The sequence below is a fragment of the Poecilia mexicana genome, unplaced genomic scaffold (genome assembly GCF_051168715.1).
Source record: "Poecilia mexicana isolate PSO_F unplaced genomic scaffold, ASM5116871v1 scaffold_11, whole genome shotgun sequence".
Classification (NCBI taxonomy): Eukaryota; Metazoa; Chordata; class Actinopteri; order Cyprinodontiformes; family Poeciliidae; genus Poecilia; species Poecilia mexicana.
Genome location: NW_028263380.1, coordinates 10,722,976 through 10,740,000, shown reverse-complemented (window position 1 = coordinate 10,740,000; position 17,025 = coordinate 10,722,976). Strand labels below are relative to the sequence as shown.

Below are 17,025 nucleotides of genomic sequence, written 5' to 3'. Positions count from 1 at the left end.
AATCTGCAACCGATTTCAAACCAGTAAAAGCCCGAGCAACGTTTATTTCGGAGCTCTGAGGACGCTGTTTTGACGGGTAAATGCCCGAAGATCATTAACATTGATCGGTGCCTCTCTCCCACAGATTGCAGCATTGGAGTCCGAGTTAATGCAGCTGATGAAGCAGAATGGCATCCAGGTCAACAACAACAACAACAGCAACAGCTCTGAGAGGCTCAGCGCTCAGCAGCACAGCCCGAGCGGAGCTGCAGCTCAACCTAGAGGTCTTTATGGGAGGGCACTGGTTCCCACTACATTTTACTGCTTCCCCCCCTCTGCGTGCCACTTCTGTCTTTGAGTGCCCAACGTAGGCATTTCAACGTTGTGCACTCAAAGACAGGAGTAGCATGCTACTCTTGTTGCACTTAGCATTTCAAGCTACTCCAGGGTTCTCAGAACAGCGTTCTGCTGTGAAGGAGCAAGACTTTCTTTGCGGTTTTTGTCAGTAGTCCTGGAGGATTTTGGACAGGGATATCTAAAATAACTTTTAAGTTCCTGCATCCTTAAAATGCAGCTTCAGTGTGAGTTTAGCTAGCTAAAAAAAAGATATTTAATTTCTGACGAGTCATCCAGGACATGCATAGTTTTATCAATTGTTTGTTAGGATGTGTCTGTGTGTTTGATCTGACAAATTCAGCTACAGGGTTCAGTAAACCTTCTTTTTTTTTACCCCAACTTATTATGTTTTCATGTTAGCTAAAGCATTTGTTTGACGTGTTTAATTCTCTATTTTGATGTAATTCTGTTCAGTATATAAGCCTGTCTGAACACCAGGTTTGTGTAATGTAAAAAAAAAAAAATATACATATATAAAAGGATTACTATTGTCTAACACTTTCCACCTTTCGCACAAACTAATTCATACTCCTGGCAAAGGAAGACTTAAAATTCTTTACGTTAAACCGAGAAGTTTGTTTTTAGCAGAATGAGACGCATTTCTCCACGGATAAGTCAATGAAAAAGTCCCACTCCAAAAAAATTAACATTACATAAAAAAACAGTTGGTAAAAGAAAAAGATATTTTGCTGAACTAAAATCCTCTTAAACCTCGTAGAAGCATATTTTGTTGTGACAACAACACATTTTGTGACTGTAGATTTAAAATATAGGCAAGACAGATTATCTGTGATGTCACTCAGTTAGTTGTTTCTCAGTGAAATGGGAAGTGAATTTTATCCCCTGTAACTCCAGTGCAGCAACTCGACTTTGCGCGTCTTAGCAGACCAGATATCCGCCTTCGGCACTCAGACGGCGCACGGCGGGCACTTGGTGTCGGCCTTCCACCGAACGCGAACATGCGTCCAACCCCCTGACCCGAATCTCTCTTTAAAACTCCCCACAAGCCAAAACAATGGTGTAATCCACGTTCAAGCATATCTGTCCGACTTTGTTCTCCTCGAGTCTTTTTAAGCTCCGCTGGCTTTGTCTCAGTGGTTACATCTGTCATAACAGAGTCGGCTCTAAGAAGCGCCACGTCTGATGGTGTTAAGAGTGATCGGGTCTGAGCCGATACGACCCACGCAGCGTTAAAACAGAGGAGGGTTGACGGACAGAGCCGAAATGTGGACAAAAAGAAAAAGACGGCCTCTGTCGGCACGTGTGCTGTAGCACTTAGGGGATTGGTAGACTAAAGAATAATTTGAAACTTTAATAGTTCCAATGAAGGTTTTGTAGTTCAACTAAATTGACGTGTTCTTTAATAACTTTTCCGCTTCAGAACAGAACAGGACAGAAGCTTTTCATGAAGAAATCACTGTTTTTACTCTGTTTTCTATTTTCGTTGTTACTCTAGAAGTCGACGAAGGATCCTCTCAGACAGGCTGCACAGGAGACGGCGTCAGTTTCCAAGAAGGACAGGTTTGTATAAGCAAACGCTGCCATTTGTCCTCATCGTCGCAAGAGTTTTTAATCCAGCGGCACCTAGTGAGACGATCCACCGAATGACCGTCTGTGTCCGTCGTGTTAGCCGTTAGCCTCTGTCCATTCCACTTTGTTCTTGTATTAGAATAATTTTTGTGTGTGAATTTGCTGTTTTAATGAAGTGTGTGATGCTGTCACAGCTTACTGTCCTGCCCAGCGGGATAATAACATCGGCAGTGAGGTTTTTTTTTTTTCTGGATGCTGGCCTCTCGTGTGGCTAAAGCTGTCACTTAGCTCAGCTAGAGCAGGAAGGAGTCCAGATTAGGGGAACAAGTGGAGATGAAAACTGGCAGGAACACAGAAGCAAAGGCGCCTACATAAAGAGAAAAAAAAGGACAAGAAATTGGACATGGAGGCGGGGAAAGTATGTCAAGAGACTTCTGTCAGATTAGTGTGCAGCCCTAGTTGTTTGGATCAGATGGTGCATGTTTACACTTTTCTTTCTACATGAGTTTTTTGAACCAACCATCACTATTTTCTCCATTTAGCCTTATTTCATTATTCCTAAGTGACCTACTTCCGTCTTTATTGGTGTGTCTTCAGATTTCTGTGGCACGTGGTAGTCCAGCGCGCAGTTGCTTTGGATTGGTTCGCGGCGATTCAAAAGACGGTTCCCCCAGGAAAACACAACATGGTCGGTACATCTGCTGTACATCCACTGGCATGCTTCTTTTCCGTGTCCCAATGTTTGAATTTTTCTCATTTCAATATACTTTTTTTTTTTTGCAGGTTCTCAGTCAGTTGGAAAGTTGAGCCTGGACGAACACAGACAAGCTCCGGACCCTGGGTAAAAACAAACGATAAGACTGCTTCATTATTTTCCTGTTACCCTTTATTATTACAGAAAACAAAAGATTAAATAAGGTTAGTATTTTTAGGAGAGTCAAAGCGAGCAAAGAGAGCAGATGGAAAATCTGGCTCAGGAGATAGTTGGGGAGAAAACGTCGACCGAGGAGATGTGTTGATCACCAGCAGAGACCTGAAACGTCATGAACACTGATGATGAACACATAGGGCAACTGAGATCATTTGCATTGTGACATGAATATTGCCAAACTTTGCTGATATGATAGAGGAATCGCACATAAACGAAGTTCTGACGATCTCGTCTCGTCAGCTGTTTATTATTTCTGTAAATCCATCTAATGTTATCGCCTTGTTTCTCTTCCAGTTCCACAGAACCGCCAGCAGATGGCGGTGTGCAGAAACCGAAGGATAAGGTAAACGAGCTTTCCTCTGTGCTACGGAAATGACCAATCGCTTTCAGCCAGCCGTGCAAAGAGGACATTGGAAAAACTATTTTTATTTGTGATACAAGTTTAAGAAAAAGAGGCTTCTTTAGCTTTTCCAAAACTACCTAAGCCAAAATTACAGCAGCTCTGAAAAATAGAAAATTCATTTTATTTTTGCACTAATGAACAGAGCTCACTAACATGGCCCCAGTTCTTCTCCTACTCATATTACGAGTTATTGTATAGCATCATGATTTATTTATGTTCCTATAAGATGTTTCTCTGTGGGGTAAATCAGAGACAAATCATTTCATAACCTTAAACGAATCATTATCTGCTAACGGAATCAGTTGTTAACCCTTTGATTTTGCTCATGATATTTGTTTTTGCATGTGGGACTTTGCAACAAAATGGTTTCTATCGGACGTGAATAACATAATATTAATGAAGGAGATTACGTTTTTGATCCTGAACAACCTCTCTCCTTTTCTCTCTCTCTCTCTCTTTGAGGACGAGCTCATCTGTAAATCAGAAGATAAATCAAAGCAGAACTTATGTGCATATGAGAAGCTTTTGGGGAAGATTTGACTTACAGAGCTGAGAGTCTTAACCCGGGAGATTAGTCTGACTTTTAGCTCAAACACTGCCGAAGCTCAAATAATCCTTCTAAGCTGCTGAAGACAAAATCTTTTATTGCATTTGATCAAGACAGACTTTGACATCTGCTCTCAGTTCAGGAGTAATGTCAATCCCAGGGTTGAATGAAACCATTTCAGTTTACAGACTCAATATATTTTAAATGAATTGTGTGTAATAGATGTGCACAAAGTAATGCCAAACTAGGAACTGGAATGAAAAGACGAACTGGTTCACATTTATTTTGTGTGTGTGTGTGTTACACATACACTTTTTGAGGCATGTCTCTGTCAGCTTTGCATCTCTAGAGACCGATTGTTCTGTCAGTTCTTTAAAAAAAAAAAAGAAAAGTTCAAGTTGAGTCAGGTGGGATGAAGAAAGTCTGTGAACAGTCTTGCCACACACTTTCAGCTGGATTTAGGTCTAGACTTTGACCGGGCCGTTCTGTCGTGATCGTTTTTCTGCGGGAAGGCAAACCTCGTCTCCTTTCCAGCCTCTCGCAGCCATCAGCTTGTATTTGTAATGCATAAGGATAAAAATCCCTACATTAAATAAACTATTTAACCAAAATGAAATAGGATGTTTGGAAGCATAAACAAACAACAGTTACTTTTCTTCTCCTCTGCAATGACGCCGTATTTTGTGATGGCCTGTAAAACAAAATAAAATACACTCTGTGGTTTATTTGCGATTGTGATGTGACAAACTGTTCAAAGGTTCAATGGGACGCGAGTGTTTTAGCAGAGCACTGTAGCGACACCTGTAGCAATCAAGCTTAATCCAATCTAATCCCATTTACAATTTGAGTTGTGATTTAGCATCTGAATTTATTTGTACTTTCAGACACTTTTCATCAGAAGACGACTGCATGTCGCCTGATATGCAGTCGTTGCACTGATTTACTCACTCCTCGTTTCCTCTCTTTACTTAAGAAATACACCCAGCCGCTCACCCTTGATTCGACTACCCGCTCACTATTGCTTCATCGAGTTACTTTACATCAATAGCGCCGCGCCGAACCATCAGTAAAGCGAAAGTGCTCCAGTTAATCAGTTAAATTCTGTCTCAGAGCCAGATGGCTCCCATTGCAAAACTCACTAAGTGCAATTCTGACTATACAGGCACCGACCGCGGGCGACGACCTGAGCGCCAGCAGCAGCAGCAGCTCGGTGGAGATCAGTGGTCTGCTCAGCGCCACCAGGGTGTCGGGGGTCTCACACACCCCAGTGTTGTCCTCGGATGAGGTAAAAAAAAAAAAATACACTTAAGAAAACGTGCGTGTGCGTGCGTGTGTGTGTGTGTTAGATATTCTTCTGCTTTTGCAGTTTAAGCTAACTCATTTCTGCTCTGCTAACGATACGAGTCGTCTTTTTTTTTTTCTGCTGCTGCGATGTTCAGAGTCTGGATATGATAGATGATGAGGTGAGACTAAAGCTGCCGGCCTGTAGAGCTCATGCGAGTTTTGTGTCCATATTGTGCTTGAACTACTTTTTTTTTTTTTGTCTGTGAGTGTTGCGTTTTGTGTTTTGCTATCATCCGTTTCTGACAGATTTCCACTTTAAAGAGATCTTATATTTGAAAAATCCATCGTTTCGCAGAGCATGACAACAATTAATCAGTCAGTTCACTGTTAATTTAACTGCTGCTTATTTCATCTGGACTCATTTGTCATCCCATTTTGGTTCAATTATCTTTTTTTTTTTTTTGCGTCTAATGTGCTTCTGTGTCGTGTCAAATGTTAGATTTTAGATGAAGCGCAGTCTTTGAAGCAGCACCACTGGCAGAGCCGCAGCATCACGGACTGGACCTCGCAGCAAGTGGTGCGCTGGCTCGCAGGCCTCAATTTAGAACACCATATCCCAGAATTCACTGCCAAAAACGTAGACGGGGAGCAGCTGCTGCAGCTGGACAGTGCTGAACTCAAGGTGACTTTGTGTTTCTGGCCTAAAAGAAAGTTTTTAGGCCAGGTTTGGTGTATTTATTGTAAATTTGTCTAATAGAGACAAAAGTCAACATGATACACACAAAGCCTGACAAATATTTTGGTCAATATGTACCATATTGTTTATCAATGGAAACCATATTGTATCCATTGATAAACCTTTGGCACATTTCTGGATATTTGACCACTGTGCTTGGAGGAATTGATAATCGTCCCTAAACTATCTATAATATATGTTTGGCCTCATTGGTCTGTTGGAGAAAAATGTTGGAGTGTGTTCAAATAATAACTTCTGATTTTAATTCAAATTGAAGAATTTGGAGAATCTGTGTCATATTTGTAGATATCTGAAATTTCAGTTTCATTTCTGTTTTGATCATTTCATTATTTCCGTACTTCTTTTTTTTTGTCATGTAGTTTATTCCTCTCTTCATCCATCCTCTTTACACCCTTGTCCCACAGTGGGGTCGGGAGGGTTGCTGGTGCCTCCAGCTAACGTTCCGGGCGAGAGGCAGGGTTCACCCTGGACAGGTCGCCAGTCTGTCGCAGGGCAACACTGAGACACACAACCATGCACACACACTCATTCATAGTGGCAATTTGGAGAGGCCAATTAACCTGACATGGTTTTGGACTGTGGGAGGAAACTGGAGTACCCGGAGAAAATCCACGCATGCACAGGGAGAACATGCAAACTCCATGCAGAAAGACCGGGGCTGGGAATCAAACTCAGAACCTTCTTGCTGCAAGGCAACAGCTCTACCAACTGCGCCACTGTGCAGCCATAGTTTATTCCTTGTGTTCGTTAATGTATTCTTATTGTTAATGCTTTGGATTTATTTCCCTAGAATGGCCTGTCTTTTTGTCTACTGCTCATATTAGTTTCAGGTTTTCCCCTAATGTTCCCCCTTCCCCAGCTGCATCCGCTCACCTGTAATTAGCTCTTTTGTTCCCTTTTATCATCTCCACCTCTCTCTCAGTAGTTAAGCTCCTCTCTCCCTCCCCCCCATTTTAAGACACATTAATCACACCTTCTGTGGAATCACAAACATTTGTGCTGTCACACAGCATGATGCTGCCACTACCATGCTTGACAATTAACACAGTGCCTCGACACGACTCATTCAAACTGCTTCTAGCCACTGCAGCAAAATATCTCCGTGTTTTATGGTCTCATTTGACCATAAAATGTTTTTTTTTTTTTTTTTTTTTCCCGGAAGGCATTTGGTTTGTCTACATAAGCAGCCGCAAATTTTAGTCAAGCCAGATGGTTTCTGTTTTAGAGCAGAAGGTGTTTTTTTTTTTTTGTCGGTTGGCACCTTGCGGTCTGTGGCGACGAAAAACTCGCTTAGCTCGGGACACTAGCACTCGTCTTCCAGTTTCTAACAATATTAAACCAATTTTCCTCCATCTGACAGTGATGGCTAACACGATGCAATAGTGTAAAATTGTACAGATTTTTTTTTTTTTTTTTTCCCAACATAACCTTTTTTTTTTTTAATTGAGCAATGCTAAAAAGTTTCTGGAACAATCTCTCCAAAGCCCCAGAATTAACACAAATAAAAATTTATAAACCACCCATAAATGCCTGGAAACCAACCAGTTTAAATAAGCTCTACTAATTCTCTCCAGAGCAGTAACAGAGTTCTGCCCAAACTTTATTGATGCCACATTTCTTTCGATGGCTGTGCTCTAACGACTAGTTTATGGTAGGCAATATATTTATACCCATGTTGGGTGTTTGGAAGCTTCTCAGTACTTGTAAAAACAGGATTTCTCCACAAACAGAATAATAAAAAAAATGTTTTGATTAAGCTGTACTAAAATAACTGACAATCTCAGGCTAAGACAAAATAAAACAATGTTTTTTTTGTTGTTTTTTGTTGTTTTTTTCAGACTCTTGGTGTGACTTCTTCCCAGGACCGCGCCCTGATCAAGAAAAAGATCAAAGACCTCAAAGTTCTGATGGAGAAGGCCCGGCGCAACCAGGAGAAAGTGGAGAAACAACGCGAGAAGATACGGAAGAAGGAGCTGGAGCAGCAGCAGAAGGACGCGTGCAAAGAAAGCTCCACAGAGTGAAAAGAACCCGACCTCCTTGTTGTCGTACTGTAGCGCCACACGGAGTAGCATCTCGCGGAGCAGAAGGTCAGCAGGTCCCTCGTAGAAACCCAGCGGGGGACGCCTGCTCTGTAGTTCTCGAAGCTGGAGCTCCACAGCTGGCCGTCAGAAAGGGGCTGAGTGACCTATTCCCCCTGGCATACCAAAACTAAAACTAGCTTTTGGTTGGTGGAATCCTGCCCGTCATTTTCCCAGTTTTCTTCCCCCCGTCCATCCTGTAATTTTACCCTTTTTGACGAGTTGCTAAGTTCTATTTATTTTTGCTGTTTATAGCTGTAAATTGGATTTTATTTATTCATATGCAGAGTCGATCTGTGATGAAGTTCATCTCATCTCATCCTCCTCCCATATCATCACAGACAAAAACACGTGTTCATGTACAGCGATAAATACAAAATACGGATATGTCTGACGTGCCATTTTAACATTTTAATAGACTTGTGAAAACCTAAATGAGCAGAATCTACTGTTTTTTTGTGAAGCAGGTCAATTGTCTGCGAGGTAGATTTTAAAAGGCCATCCCTCACCTCCCGCCACTGGGTGGTGTCCATGACGCTTATTTCCTCCACCCAAGAAAGCAGAACAGGGAGAGAAGAAGATCTGCTGGAGAACACTGGAAGTGCAAACACTGAAAATGTTGACATTATATACATCAAAAAGCAGCTCGACTGATAAAAGACGTACTGTATTCGCCGGACTGGGTTTGTAAGTGATTTTCAGGTACTGTGCAAGCAGTGAATTTGTAAACCTAACCTAATCCTCAAGAAGCTCATTTACTGAAAACTTCCTGCTCATATGCATAATGTTGCTCCGACTCCACTAATAACCTGCTTTTGACCTCCTTTTGTAAGTCGGTAATAAAGTTAAACCCCGCTGCTGCCTTTAGACATGCTAGAGTAGTCGAATACTTCCTGAGCTCTACCTGCTTCTGTGTGCGTGTCGAAAAGAAAACGCTAAGCTAATTCTCTTATATTCTTTCTTGTTGTTCTTTTCGATGACTCACATGCAAATGTCATGCCTGACGCTGTAATGTTACACTGGAAATCCACGTTGAGTAGAGATGTACCGATTAGACTTGTTGGGCCAATTTCAGATGTCCCGTTTTTCTAAGGCTTGATCAATCAACGCCAAATTTAGCTGTGTTCAAATCTGAAAACGTGACGTGCATTTTCAAAAGTTTGATAACACTTTGATAATGTTAGTCACCATAAGGGCTGTTCTGTTATTTTAAAACGGAAAGAAAATGGTTACAAAGGTCACGTTTTAAGCCATTGTTAGCGTCAGGATTTGCACAGCTAGCATGTTTCATACTACAAAAATAGCAGACTTTAACCTTAACTGTGAGATTTACACACACACACACACACACACACACACACACGCACGCACACACACACACACACACACACACAAACAAAACATCTCCAAATTCAGAATATTCAGTAACAGAGAGTGAAAGCTCAAATGGATATCATAAAGCAGCTTTGCAGTACATTTACCCTTCCTGTTACATGCTGGAAGTTTTGCTCTCTCACACTCTCTTGCAGCATGAACAAATTCTACAAATTTGTTTCTACAGCAGGACATGGTGTAGAAAAAAAACAGATTTCTGCAGGATCTAAAAATAATCCACATTTAGCTGGATTTGGCTTATTTCAGTGGTTGACTAAAACTCACCACTGAGTTTGAAACTAACAGTAAGTCAATTATTGCCGTTTAAGGACCGTAGCTACATGTCAGTGCTAAAAACATCAACTTTAGTTGCTAAAGTTCTTTTTAATTTAGCCCCACCCCCAATAAATTAAATATAAGGTTATAGGTAAGTATGTTAAGCTGACTTACTGTGTAATGGTCTTAAAACGATCCTACAAGTATGTTGCTGTTATCACAACCTGGTAACAAGGTAACACAAGATATCGTGAATTCCCTGATTGGAAAAAAGATCAGATTTTTGAGTTGGTCGGAAATCCCTTGTGACCAATCAAGCTCTGATTCTGGTCACTAGCCGATCTCTCGGTGCATCTCTATCACCAATGTCTTATCCGATTCTGTATCTGATCCAGCTGAGACCATATCCAGTACATGTCAGGATGCTTGAAGTTATTTAAAATGTTATTTAAGATTATGAAAGGTACGTTTCTTGTTTCCAAGGGAACATTTTGTAGGATTTGCGCCACATGATTGGAGTGAGCCCGTTCTGTTCGAGAAGCCTTATTGACTTGCTGCTAACAGGTTAGGAACAGGCATTGTCGCAGCATCACCAGTCACTATTATTTATCTATTCATATATTTTACTAAGTATATATCTGTTGTTTTCTTAACTTATAAATATAAAGAGTTTTATTAACAGCTAATAATGATTTATCCAGAATTGTACGACTCTACTACCCTTTTTCCTAAATCATGTCTGAATCCTCCCATTAAAACTCAAACGGAAAATGAGAAGTTCATCCAAAGAGAGAAGGACACTCGGTAGTAATTCCCGTTGTGGTTTTCCTCTCTCGCAACCACAATGCTGCTCCTCTAGCGAATAACTCCTACGAAATATTTTGTAACCCTCTGTGAATATACAGCAACCTGGACTCTTTTGACTCTCTCTCTCTTTTTTTTTTTCTTTTTTTTTTGTATGTACAGTTAAACACTAAAAGCAATATGGTGTAAGGATCCTGCAGAAGCCTTGTTTTATATTGCGTCAGTGTGTTTGCGCAGTTCGTCAGGAGCTGGAGGAGACCCCGAGCCACCGGCGGGACTCCGCGGTGCATCTTTTCTACGTGTCTGATTGAGCTTGCCAGGGCTTACTCATCCCAATTGTGGATGGGACCCTGGTACTCCTGGCAGGCCAAAGAAACGCAGGTGGCTCAAGTACATCGATCTGGAAGTGTTTGTCTTTTTATGTGCATTGAGAGTGAAAGAGCTTTGTCACCGACATTAAGTCGTGCTTTTACCCTTACGAAGCTGCCCTACTCCTCTTTTGTCTTTCTCTCTTTTTTTTTTTTTGCATTCAGCAGAGTTTGAAAGGGCAGCAACCTGTCTGTCACGCTAAATAAAATGTGCAGTCATTGTCCACAGTTTGCCTTGGTTATTTCTTTGTTCCTGTTTAGATATTTTGATTTTATTTTGACATAAACAGTTTTATCAATCATAAATAACCTACTTGTTAAACATCAGTTTTTTACATGTTGCAATTTAAAAACAAAGCAACAACAAAAAAAACCCGTCTGCACATTTACATTTGGGCAGGGCAGAAAATACATGTCACAAACAGAGATGTATAAAATATTACTGGATGTCGCGAAGATATTACAGCAGTGCTCTAACAGGGAGCTCTGGATACGTTTTGTTTACCAGAGCTCCGATAAACGGAGCATGGAGCTCCTTATTTCACAGCACTACCTTTTTTTTTTTAAACATCCTTTACCAATTTTTCTTACTGCAGACGTGGGAAGTTTTAGGAAAGTAGTCATTTTCTTGAGGCTGATTTTGTGACGTATTATCCGTGTGTGTGTTCCGTCATCTTTCACAATTTGAACATTAGCTTTCTGTGTCACATTATATTAATATCCTAACAGAACAGGAAATCATAGATCATTTGGTAAAGGCTTCTGGACACTGATCAATTTAAAAAGGAAATAAGGTATAATAAACAGCAACAGGAGCTACTTTTTTGCAGGAATTGTTGGGGGTGCAAATAACTGTCGCCTTCTGCTGTTTTTTTTTTCTTCCGTGAAAATTTTCTTTTGATTGAATAAATGTACTCAAAACACATTGTTATACAGTGTGAGAAAATAAAATAAAAAAATTGTTTTCAAGACATTTCCAAATCTTTAGCCAGAGGGTGCTGCATGGGTTTCAGATAGAAATAAAATGCTGAGTTTTCCTTGCTAAATTATTGATGTGCAAGTTTGATGCCTTTTAATTCCTGATATATCAGTAAAATACTTCATATCTCCCCAGAAAATAATCTGGTTAAAGTAAAACGAATCATCAAAGTTCCCCAGAGGGCCTAACATACTCAGAAAGGCGGTTATTTATACCATGTGACCTTCCACTGAATGACAGACATCTCAGCCGAACAGCTGTTCTATGGTGAGCAGCGGGCACCGACCTCTGCGCTTTCTATTTATGTCTCACTTCAGGAGTCACTATTTTCTCCCTCGTGACGACACGCTGCTGCCGCCGCTCGCTTCCCATCTCCTTCGACTTCATTTCCGTCCTCCTTCCCCAAACAATTCCCATGGCTATAGGTTCTAATGGTTGACATGCTTCTTGATTCCCTTATTGCTACTGTTTGCATGATCATTTCCAACCTCATACATGCTTTGTGGACAATAATAAGTTCTGACCCTGTCGATTTGGGAGGACAGAGTGGCTTTCTGCACGATTACATGGAGGAATTGAGCCCCAGACAGCTGGCAGTCAAACAGCTAAAGGAGAAGTTCCTGAAGGCCCTGCAGGAAAACAATGCTGAGGAAGTCCTGCAGATTCTGAACTCTGGCAAACTTGACATTGACACAGTGCTGGAGGTGGAAGATCCCAGCATGGTCTTGGCCTCTTATAAACAGGGTAAGTAAAAATTAAATTTTCCTAATTTCCCTCCATAATGAGAGCAATGTATTAGTTTAACCACCAGGTGGTGTTAAACGCCCACAAACATTAAATCACTGAAGTAAATATAGCAATTAAAACCTTAAATGAGCTTTTTTAATAACTCAGAAAAGCTCTGCTGATTTTATTTCCCCAGGATACTGGTTGCCAGGCTACAAGCTGGAGAAATCCTGGGCGATGGGTATCCATGTATGTGTGATGTACAACGCCGTGGAGACGGCGCTGGTCCTCCTCCAGAAAGGTGCGGCCATCAACCGCATGCCCAACGGGAAAACGCCCCTGCATGTGGCCTGCGAGGTCTCCAACAGCGAATGCGTGGCCTTGCTCTTGGCTTACGGGGCAAAGGTCAACAGCCTGTCGCTGAGCGGTCACACTCCTCTTCACTACTGCATCACCAGGGAGTCCGTGGAGTGTGCCAGGCAGCTCATCCTCAAAGGTAGATCCGCGAGGATGCATGCGCGTGTGAATCGGCCTAGGAGTCAATGAAAATGTTGATTCACTGATAAGCATTGCTTACGAAGGTGCAAAGGTCAACACAGCCAGCCACAACAACGAGGAGGACACGCCTTTGCACACAGCCGCCAGATTTGGGGTTCCAGAACTGGTGGCATTGCTTTTGACCCACGGGGCCTCCGTCAACGCCCTCAACGCTCTCCAGGAGACCCCCCTAATGACTGCGGCCTTTTGGGCTTTCGACTCCAAGGAGCAAGTCTACAGCCAAGATCATCATTTCGTTTGTCGCCTTCTGCTGGACCACCAAGCGGGTGAGGGGGTTCTGGATCCACTTCAAGGCTGTAATGTGTGGAAAAAAAACAACAACTTTTTTTGTTCTTCCTCTCTTCTTCTTGTTAAAAACATTATCTTTCTGTTGCAGACCCCAACCTGAAGGAAGGGGATAATAAAACAGCTCTCCACATGGCCGCCTGGAACTGCGATCACGTCCTGATGCAGATGCTGCTGGAGGCCGGAGCGGATGTTCGAGCCATGGACATGAACGGATGCGCTCCCATTCAATACGTCCTCAAAGTGACAGGAGTCAGGCCTATGGCCATCCCTGAGGTCTGCTTTCAGCTTCTGCTGAACTATAACGCGGCGCGGATCTATCCTCCGCAGTTCCACAAGGTACCAAAAAGTGTGCAGTGCTCACATCCCTTTTGTTTTTTATGTTTCATGATTTCATGTCGACAAGGAGCGAAGTGGAAGGGAGGGAATATGTGTTTTTTCAAACCGTGCGCAAAAAAGAGAGACGGGTTGAAATTCGAACGACAATGTGTGAAAATGCATTTTAAGGCAACGGATGATGGGTGATGTTTCTGACAGGTACTGCAGTCCTGCTACGACTACCCCCAAGTTGTAGAAATTCTGGTGAACTCCTATGAACATTTAAAACCCACAAGAAAGTGGAGAGGAGCTATTCCCGATGACTGCTATGAGGTAGACCCGTCCTTCTTTGGTTCACTGAGGCTGGAGAAGCCACATACGCAGCCTCCTGGTTAAAATGTCACAGACGATGCTTTGACTTTGGGTTTCTTTGTTTTGACAGCGGCATAAAGACTTCTATGACTCGATGTTTGCCGTTTGCACCAACACACCGCGCAGCCTGCTTCATCTCACCAGGTGTGCCATCAGAGCCGGTCTGCGAGGGTTTTGCCAGCGAGGAGTTGATCATTTGCCTCTGCCATCGACTATGAAGAAATATTTATTGTTAGAACCTGAGGGCATACTTTACTGACGAAGAGACTTTTTATAATATTTATACTATGTTGCTGGGACAATGATTTTGGTGGAAGACGGTTTAAATCAGGTAATGTTTCTGTCTGTATTTACAGATGAAACGACCAATGAGGAAATCTTCGATTCTTTCAGCTCCCTGCTTTAAAGGGCCTGTTTTAGTTTTGCCTGTACTCATAATTTTCCAGTTATTCTTTTCCACACTTGTTTTTCAGCCGTGTTGACCAGTGTGGCTTCAGGCTGAAAGTGCTGCAACACGCTGAAAAGGATCCAGTGCTACCTAGCAACTGGCTAGTCCCGATGCCCTCTCTCAATCTCATGATATTCCTATTTCAGCAGACAACACTCTTGACTGATCACTTCACAATAAGTGTTTGTTTTTCCACCGGGCTGCATGCAGCCGGGGACCCAGGCCTGTTTTTTTGTGTGTTTTTTTTTCAGTTTTATCACCAATAAAAAGTTCATCTGTTCAGCCTCCCTCTTCAAATCATGTTTCAGTTCTCCACACCTACACATATTTTAATGTCAGATAAAGATAAGGCAAGTAAACACAATGATGATTTTGTTGATTAAAGAAAAAAAGCAAATCAGTCGGGTCCCATGTGAAAATAGAATTTCTGGGCTTGGTTAAAAGACCAACTTTGATTGACTGCACTTTGTTTAGTTTAATTAACACCCAGCGCTGGTTACTGCTTTACCAGTAACATCAAGAAACCACTTCCATAGATCCCGTCAGACAACACGCAGAAAGCTAAGCAATCTCAACAATTCTACGTGACCAAGAGCCCACAGCACCATTCATCATACTTGGCGTAAACGGGTAAATACATTTTTGGTTTTTTTTATCTCTTGTTTGGTTTACAGTTGTTAAACAACAGAAATACCGCTGATTTTGTTCTTCCGGTTTCTGTAGTCAAGTTTCTGAGGAAGCAGAGCTAAAGCGCACCAGAGAGGGAAGGGGAGACGTTTGTGAGCTGCGTTCGTTCGTTTCAAACAAAAAAACAAAAGGTTTAACTCCGTATTACATTCCTCCATATCCTACTTAAAAAAATTTAAAAAAAATCAGTGGCCTTCACCCACTCTCGTCAACCCACCTCTGTGCATGCAGCACAGGTGAAACAGGTTTGAACCAGTTTTATCCTGCTAAAAATCTATGTCACCAAAAAACAAAACAAAAAATCACTATTCTAACCACCTAATATTTTAACTTGCTTAAGTGTTTCTTGTTCCATGGATGAACCAAACACTGCTTTACACAAGTCGTTTATCACCAACAAGGTTTATACTGCTGAGGACCTTCCACCCGATCATAGGTCACGCCTAATGATAGGCGAGTCTCTGACTTCTATTTTAAACCCTAACCTGGCGCTGATGTGTTTGTGCATCAAAAGAACCAAGACGGGCGGAAACTTTGCCAACTTTGCGGACATGGAAGCGCAGCTCTTTTGGTTTTGCTATCAGGAGCAAACACGTCTCGGCCTATTAAGCAAACACACTACAGAGTCGATACGGACATGTCACGAACTCGCATGCTCTCTTACTGTCTGTGAATCAGCTGCAACTTGTAACGGCGTAGCCCAAACTTTTACGGCGTAAAAATCATGGAACGTTGAATTTGCCGAAAAGAACCTGGTGGTCTTTGAGCTCATAACAAAGCAGAGATCCAAGAGAAACGTCTCTTGTAGTTCTCTGTGTGTGCCAGATCAGAGAACATTGACTGCATGACTAAAGTGTCAGACTCAAAATAAACCAATGACTGCCAGCCGGCAGCCACACACAGACACTCCTTCTAAAACACGATAAGCGGAAAATTGAGTCACTCGGTTGCAGTCAGTAGGATAGGAAGATTGTACGACGATTTCAATTGGTGATCAGAAAGAAAAAAAACAAACAAAAGCCCACACAGACACTCACACACAGTTATTTGTGGAGAAGTGTGTTTTGAAGAGTCAAACTGAGGCTTTGAGGTGTAATAGTGTAGCAACTGGCAAGCACGGTGGTGGGAGCATCATGGTGAGGGTTTAGAATTGTTTTTTTTTTTTTTTGCTGCCAGAACAACTGGTGCATTGCGCAAAGCAGAATTATGAAGAGGAGGACTTCTTCTAAATTCTTCAGCAGTGTTGAAATCCAAAATGCACACTTAGAATCTGGAATCGTCCTTACCTAAAGTCTGAAAACAATTAACGAGCTGTTGGTGACGCGATTGGGGTGTCTACTTCATTTTTCTGGGTCCGTTCCATACACAAAACCACCGCCTGTCCCCCTCTGAACTAATTCACATGAAGTACACCATTACTGATTTGGTCAAATTGTGAAAGTGAAACTTTCCTTTAACCAGACTTAAGAGGGAGTGTTTGTGTAGACTAAAATCTTTGTGCATTTTATTCGTATCCTTGTGTGTGGATATACAAAAAACAGGCAATTCTTTTGTTTTTTAAATTGTATCATCTTTTCACACTGTATAAAGAACTGTTCAAATGCACAATTAAAAGCCCAGAAAAGACGGCATCCATATCCAGAGTGTGTATTCAAACTTCTGAATCCATCCACAACACGGGATCGCCAGGCACGCTAATGAAGCTGTCCGACAGAGCTGAACAGTGTGTTCCCAGCGCCTACTGGCAGCCGGCCATCGAAAGCCACTGGACTGTGTCTGCTACAGCGACGGACAACCCGACCAAAGTTTCCAAAAACAAGAGAGAAGAGAAGGAGGAGGAGGGAGACAACAGTTTAGCAGAATCATTACAGAGGCAGACAGAGCTGTTTACACACCAGACACACTTTTATTGCTGAATTTGTACA

At 42.0% G+C, this 17,025-nt stretch overlaps 2 protein-coding genes across 4 annotated transcripts in view; both read left to right on the top strand.

Annotated features, from left to right (window-relative positions):
* Positions 1-10,955, top strand: part of ppp1r9a (protein phosphatase 1, regulatory subunit 9A) — a 46,033-nt gene extending 35,078 nt beyond the window's left edge. For both annotated transcript variants that reach the window (XM_014997395.2, XM_014997394.2), the window contains exons 11-18: positions 125-263; positions 1,832-1,896; positions 2,503-2,593; positions 2,689-2,746; positions 3,131-3,179; positions 4,949-5,071; positions 5,570-5,752; positions 7,666-10,955. In XM_014997395.2, the coding sequence (XP_014852881.2) occupies positions 125-263; positions 1,832-1,896; positions 2,503-2,593; positions 2,689-2,746; positions 3,131-3,179; positions 4,949-5,071; positions 5,570-5,752; positions 7,666-7,848 (891 nt within the window). In that variant the 3' untranslated portion in view covers positions 7,849-10,955. The remainder of the gene's footprint in view (positions 1-124; positions 264-1,831; positions 1,897-2,502; positions 2,594-2,688; positions 2,747-3,130; positions 3,180-4,948; positions 5,072-5,569; positions 5,753-7,665) is intronic.
* A 1,162-nt stretch (positions 10,956-12,117) lies between these two features.
* Positions 12,118-14,710, top strand: asb4 (ankyrin repeat and SOCS box containing 4). 2 transcript variants are annotated; one of them, XM_014997404.2, is made up of 6 exons: positions 12,118-12,450; positions 12,629-12,928; positions 13,014-13,256; positions 13,367-13,614; positions 13,813-13,926; positions 14,036-14,710. In XM_014997404.2, the coding sequence occupies exons 1-6, from the start codon at positions 12,138-12,140 to the stop codon at positions 14,222-14,224; spliced, it is 1,407 nt and encodes a 468-aa protein (XP_014852890.2). In that variant the 5' UTR covers positions 12,118-12,137; the 3' UTR covers positions 14,225-14,710. The 2 variants fall into 2 exon arrangements, with proteins under 2 accessions (XP_014852890.2, XP_087866300.1); XM_088010174.1 differs by having other exon boundaries at positions 12,969-13,256.
* The last annotated feature ends 2,315 nt before the right edge of the window (positions 14,711-17,025 follow it).

Bases quoted from the DNA above. Each gene is read 5' to 3' on its own strand.
- asb4 (XM_088010174.1), top strand. From the start codon at position 12,138: ATGGTTGACATGCTTCTTGATTCCCTTATTGCTACTGTTTGCATGATC. The intron at 13,257-13,366 runs GTGAGGGGGTTC...TTTCTGTTGCAG, and splicing joins TCTGCTGGACCACCAAGCGG to ACCCCAACCTGAAGGAAGGG. The intron at 13,615-13,812 runs GTACCAAAAAGT...TGTTTCTGACAG, and splicing joins ATCCTCCGCAGTTCCACAAG to GTACTGCAGTCCTGCTACGA.